This window comes from Panicum virgatum, chromosome 7N, assembly GCF_016808335.1.
Source record: "Panicum virgatum strain AP13 chromosome 7N, P.virgatum_v5, whole genome shotgun sequence".
Classification (NCBI taxonomy): domain Eukaryota; kingdom Viridiplantae; phylum Streptophyta; class Magnoliopsida; order Poales; family Poaceae; genus Panicum; species Panicum virgatum.
Window position 1 is genome coordinate 8,767,349 of NC_053151.1, and position 6,235 is coordinate 8,773,583.

Sequence of the window (6,235 nt, forward strand, 5' to 3'; positions counted from 1 at the left end):
AGAAATGCATAACAAGAATTTAAGTTCTACTTGTCAAGTTTGAACCCATGGGAAGCTTCTTCATGATGAGCCTTTCTACAATCCTAGAGGAAAACAAGTGAACCACCACCTCTAGCTAAACCCATGCTCATCACTATCTTACCATGGTTAGACAAGTGTCCTATAAATATGTATGCATTTTATATGGCATAGCAACTTTACATGATGTTTGCCACATCTAAAACATTTAGCTCATTTCTTAGCCTAACAAAGGTACTCTCGTCTAAAGGTTTTGTGAAAATATCCGCCAATTGCTCCTTGGATCTCACACCTTGAAGAGATATGTCTCCTTTAGCTTCGTGATCACGCAATAAGTGATGGCGAATATCAATGTGCTTTGTGCGAGAGTGTTGAAACGGATTTTTAGCAATTTTTACAGCACTTTCATTGTCACAAAGGAGTGGAATCCTATCTAGTTTCACACCAAAGTCCAAAAGGGTTTGCTTCATATATAGGATTTGGGCACAACATGCACCGGCCGCTATATATTCCGCTTCCGCGGTGGACAAAGCCACGGAATTTTGCTTCTTACTTGACCAAGAAACTAGGGAACGCCCAAGCAAGTGGCAACCCCCGGAGGTACTCTTGCGATCCACACGGCTTCCGGCAAAATCCAAGTATCCCAAGAGATCTAAGCTAGCGCCCTTATGGTACCACAAGCCTAAGCTTGGGGTGTGTTTGAGATACCGAAGGATCCTATTCATAGCCGAGAGGTGTGATTCCTTTGGGTTTGCTTGAAAGCGGGCACACAAGCACACACTAAACATTATATCGGGTCTAGATGCGGTAAGGTAAAGCAAAGACCCTATCATAGAATGATAGAGGGATTGATCAACCGGTTTACCGTCCACATCCAAGTTGAGATGCCCATTGGTTGCCAAGGGTGTCTTGATCGGCTTGCATTCATCCATCTTGAACTTCTTCAAGATATCTTTCGTATATTTTTCTTGATAGATGAATCTCCCTTCTTTCAATTGTTTGACTTGAAAACCAAGGAAGAAGGTCAATTCGCCGATCATGGACATCTCGAATTCCCTAGACATCATGGTAGCAAACTCATGGCTTAGTAAATCATTAGTTGAGCCAAAGATAATATCGTCAACATAAATTTGACAAATGAAAAGAACCCCGTTGACGTCTTTTGTGAACAATGTGGTGTCCACTCTCCCGATCTTGAAGCCTTGCATGATTAGGAAGTCACGAAGCCTCTGATACCAAGCCCTTGGAGCTTGTTTGAGCCCATAGAGTGCCTTGTGCAACCTATAAACATGGTTAGGATTCCTCGGATCTTCAAACCCGGGAGGTTGCTCAACATAAATAAGTTCGTTAATAAAGATGTTGTTTGGGGCTGATTGAGATTGCTGGCTGTTGCGACACATCAACTGGCTGCTTGTCATCGATTGCCAGTTTGCCAACACCGGGTTCATGCCGGTGTCAAGCAAGAAGTTGTCCATGTTCTGCAAATAACCAGAAACTCTAGCCTGATGTATACGTGGAGTTTATCATTGAAATATTTCACAATCAACAATTGATTACTTACTAATGGAAAAACTATTAGACATACACACACACGCAGATGGTTACATGTGTAATGTAAAAGATCGTTAGAAATGCAAGCTGATGTACGAGAATTTGTGTCTACGTTGAGAGTAAAAGCACGAGCATGCTTGTCTGCATGTGAATGTGGTAAATCTCTATTACTAACAAGCACAAAGTGTCCTCGCCATCTCCCATGCCCCTGCGCCCCCCCCCCCCCCCCCCCCCCGACCCACCATCGTTCATAAAACCCCATGGCTCTCCACCGACCCACCATCGTTTAAAATTCAAATCGAGCAGAGCATGAGCACAGGGCGAGAAGGAGGCCGTGGCGTGGTGGCGGAGCTCGTGTGCGCGGGGAGGCTGTGGCGCCCTGCCCCATGAAATCTCGGATGCAAAGTTTTTGCGGTGATGGTTAAACAAGTACTTACAACACTATCACTCCTGGAGTCAATCAGATCTAGTTGATTGGTCCATGTCTTCTGTGCTGTGGCAAACTGCCCCGCTGCCACCTGCTCCCTCACCGTCACTGCCATTCTGGGGATAAATGAGAAATTATATTAGGGTTGTCCAAAAGCGAATTTTTTTTGGAGACGGTTCCTTAGGTAAGGTGTCTATGTTTTTCCATCATTTCTCAAGACACAAGCTCACACGCAATGCAAGAACGAATACAGTACTAGAAAGGAGTGAGGAACACACAAGAGAAAATAGTGGCGACAACTACATGTTGCTTTCCATAGTTAGGAATATTTGCAAACACTATGACAATAAATCAATGCTTGCAATACCTATGAGATGAAGGAACAACCTGATCATGATCTAACCTTTTTTTATGCGAAAGGGAAGATATATTAAGCAAACTAACCTGCCTGTATGAGCATGTCAAGCATGAACGAAGTTGATCCATCTACGCTGTCTGAAACTAAACTAAATGTGCAAGTCGAGAATGAGTTCACTTACTTGTTGACGTCTCCGACAGCGTTGTCGTTAAGCCTGGACACATCGTGAAGCAGCTGCGTGTAAGAAAGCTGCACACATGGATCAAAATCAGAACTACTCATTAGAAAAGACTTAACTACCAGAAATAATCATAGTTAGAGATTAGAGACACAATGAACTCAAGTACCGCGTAATCTTCCGGCGAGATCCAGCCATCTCCAATCACAACACCTGTTACTTTATTGACCGGTCAAAAATTATTCCAAACAATATATATACATATATTGCTTAAGTAGGTGCTGCTTCTTTCTAGATATTTTGTCCATTAATGCAAGAGTGTCAAATGGCACAGGCGATGTATCCTTTATTTACCTCCGAGCTTGAGATTGATGATGGTTCCATTGCGGATGGCTCTTGAGTCACCAACCATGGCGGCAATCTTGCCGCCATAGGACTCTCCAACGAGGAAGAGAGGGCTGCTCTTGAGAGTGGACAGCTTCTTGAGGAGCACTTTGATGACGCCAACCAGGTCCACGACTGTCTGGGAATCCGTTTTCACCAACGCACTTGGGTCGTCTGCGTAGCTGAACCCGACGCCTACAGGGCTGTCCTGAGGGCATTATTCGGCCATAGTGAAGTTGATCAGCACGGAAGTACTATCATACAATAGCAAGACCAGGAAGAAGAGAAGACAAAGGGTGCCTGCAGATTTCTCACTCACCACGAAAATGATATCCGCTACGCTCAGCCAGGTAAAGTTGCGAGGGTTCATGTTGAGGTCCAACGGCCCGATCTCAAGGAAGTTACCACGGCCGGATGCGGACCCTCCGGGGCCTCCCTGCAGCCATAAGATCGTCGGCCATGGCTTTACCACTGACGAAACCCTATTCGGGCTCCTATACCACCACCAGAATATGTTCACCTCTGCGAAGCACGTGACAAATTGCAAGCAGAGAGGAACGTTATCAACAAGTAAGATTTTTAGTAGACAAGCTCAGGATGAGAGGTAGAATAATCATTACATACTTGGCCTCGGCGTTGCGTATCCCCAAAGTTGCATCCCATCTTGGGTTCCAGCCGTGATGGCTGCTGCACCGTGAATGCAGAGGAGGCAAAGGAATGCAATTGCGGAGGTCTCCATTGCGCAGCCTCCCAACGTGGCTGCAGCCTTGGGAGGAGGAAGTGAGCAGCTCAGCTGCCGGTGAGGATGAACTGCGCAGCGAGCTGAGAGAGAGAAGATGATGGGTTAGAAAGTGTGAGTGGTTTGGCTGGGCTAGCTGTCGATGAGTGGATGGCTGCGCTGCACTGCATAGATATAAAAATCACTATGCCACCATGCGTAAAAAGCACATGATGCTTCACGCCAGCTTTTCCTATATGGCTTGAGGTGCATGGCCACATGCAGAGAAAAACCCAAAAGTAAACAAGAAACAACCAGATTAAAAAAGATCTTTATTTAATTTTAACAAACAATCGCATACTGTCACAAGATATTTATTTAATTTTAATTATTCTTGTCGTATGTATTATCGATATTTGATAAATTAGTTTTCTACGTTCACAGTGCAAGTCATTGTATATCGATCTGTGTCGCTTTCTTTCCTGTCACTACTTTCGGCAGGACATGTAGGCCGTGTAGACAAATGATGTATAATCACTACTGCCGGCCACAGCCACAGCTACATGCTTTCTTCTTTTTTGCCTTTTGGTTTCTTTTTTTCATATACATGCACATGTGCTTAATGCTAGAGAGACTAATAAAGTTGTATCCAAAATAATGTAAGAACAAAGCCGGAAACAATCCCTTTTTCAAAAAAAAATCAAGAAAAATATAAAACATGCCTTCACATGTCGGCATTAAAAGTACTAGTATATGATCTGTTTCCTTTCTAAGTGTGGCCCAAAGGACCGTTGGCAGATAATGGATGACCTTGTTTTTTTTCCAAAGCACATCTCTCTAATTCCTTCTCTGGTAGCTTAGGAAATCGTGTACCGAATGCTTGAACAGCCCCATCCATGCAGATTAGTGCGTGTATGGCTGCATACACTATTCGCATCATGCACTACCGGAAATCGCTAGTTCGCCGTGTGCCTAAGTTTTTGCCGTGTGTTTTTTGTCGGGCACACAGCAAAGAGCCACTTTCCCGTGTGCCACGATGAAAACGCATGGAAAAAAAACACACGGCAAAATCCACGCTTTACCGTGTGTTGGCACACGGCAAAGACTTTGCCGTGTGTTTTCTTTTGGCACACGGCAAAGTATACAGTTTGCCGTGTGTTTATTTTTTTGGCACACGATAAAGTATATAGTTTGCCGTGTGTTTTTTTCGGCACACGGCAAAGTCATAATTTTCTTTTTCTCTTCTCACCTCGAAACTTTTTCTACCCTCCACATACAACATGTAGTACTCCTTGTTAAAATTTGACATATTTTTAAATTTTTTTGCTATATTTAACAAATTAATTGCATTTTAAGCAATTTTTTGAATTAAGTCAAATTTGAACTACAAGTGGTTGAAGTAATAGAATAAAATGAGTGAAAAATAATATTCATGTTATTTAGCCCAGTTTGAGGCCTTACACGTGAAATCAAAAGAAATTTTCAACATCTTGTTCAGGAAACACGCCCACGAACGTGTATCCGAATGATTTTAAAATTCTAAAAAAAAACAAGTGAAGTCTGAAAATCATGAGATTTGTCAATACCTCGTTATATCATATGTGGAGACAGTGGTAAAAAATTGAGTAGGTTTCGTAATTTTTTTACGTACAATGTTTACAAACGAAAACATCTCCGGAGAACAATCAGAGAGTTGAGAAAGATGCGGTTAGGTTTGGAATGAAAGTGATGGTCGAATTTGAGTTCGACTTTGAAAGTTTTTCTACTCTTCACATACAACATGTGGTAGTTCATATTAAAATTTGGTATATTTTTGTATATTTTTGCTATATTTAATTAAATAAATACATTTCAAATAATTTTGAAAAAATAAATTTTGCCGTGGGTTGGAATTGGGCACACGGCAAAAATGCCATGTCATGAATCCACCCCTTCAAATGGAGCTCTCCTATTGGTTCTCACCCCCCTCTCTCTCTCTCCCTCTCCCTCTCTCTCTCCCACCGCTACCTTTTATCCTCCGCCTCGACGCCATCGCAGACGTCGCAGCCGCGGCATCCGCGAGCCTCGCCGTGCCGCCCTCCCGCTCCCGCCCCTCCCCTCCTGCTCTGGCCGCCGCGCGGGGCGCGTCCGCTCTGGATCTGGCGGCAGCGTGGGCCTCGAGCTCGACCGACGCTCGGAGAGGCCGGATCCAGCCCTGGCGCGGGCGGATCCAGCGGCGGAGTGGGGGCGCAGTGGCGGCCCGGAGCAAGATCCATAGCGTCCTCCTGCGGCAGTGGCGGCGTTCCGCCCGAGGGGGTGCGGCCCTGCGGCGGCGGGGGCGCGGGCCTGCGGCAGCTGAGCACGCAGGGGCGCTGGCCAGCGGCGGCGCCCATGGCCCGTGGGGACGGCGCCCGGTGGCGGCGGCGCCACGAGCGGAGCACACGGCGGCGGCGGGGGTGGCACGACGGCGATGGACCTATCCCCCTCGTGCATCGCCAGCGCGGCGAGGAGGCCGAGGTGCCCCTGCTGCGGCGCACCCCGGTCAGGGCTCCCGGTCAACAGGGGCCACCAGCGGCGGCCATCCCTCCCCCTCCGGCGCCGCCGCGAAAAAGGAGGCACCGC

At 46.1% G+C, this 6,235-nt stretch overlaps 2 protein-coding genes and 1 long non-coding RNA gene across 3 annotated transcripts; all 3 read right to left on the bottom strand.

Moving 5' to 3' along the window:
• Positions 1 to 1,373: 1,373 nt before the first annotated feature.
• On the bottom strand, positions 1,374 to 2,593 carry LOC120683425. Its single transcript, XR_005678793.1, has 3 exons — positions 2,536 to 2,593; positions 2,007 to 2,112; positions 1,374 to 1,496 (listed from the first exon to the last, which is right to left on the bottom strand). It is a non-coding gene; the product is annotated as an uncharacterized LOC120683425 (long non-coding RNA).
• A 285-nt stretch (positions 2,594 to 2,878) lies between these two features.
• LOC120680903 (serine carboxypeptidase-like 51) lies at positions 2,879 to 3,781 on the bottom strand. Its single transcript, XM_039962482.1, has 3 exons — positions 3,541 to 3,781; positions 3,236 to 3,438; positions 2,879 to 3,124 (listed from the first exon to the last, which is right to left on the bottom strand). The coding sequence occupies exons 1-3, from the start codon at positions 3,653 to 3,655 to the stop codon at positions 2,879 to 2,881; spliced, it is 564 nt and encodes a 187-aa protein (XP_039818416.1). The 5' UTR covers positions 3,656 to 3,781.
• A 1,856-nt stretch (positions 3,782 to 5,637) lies between these two features.
• Positions 5,638 to 6,006, bottom strand: LOC120680904 (cuticle collagen 34-like). The gene has a single exon (XM_039962483.1). It carries the CDS (start codon positions 6,004 to 6,006, stop codon positions 5,638 to 5,640), a length of 369 nt encoding a protein of 122 aa, XP_039818417.1.
• Between the last annotated feature and the right edge of the window lie 229 nt (positions 6,007 to 6,235).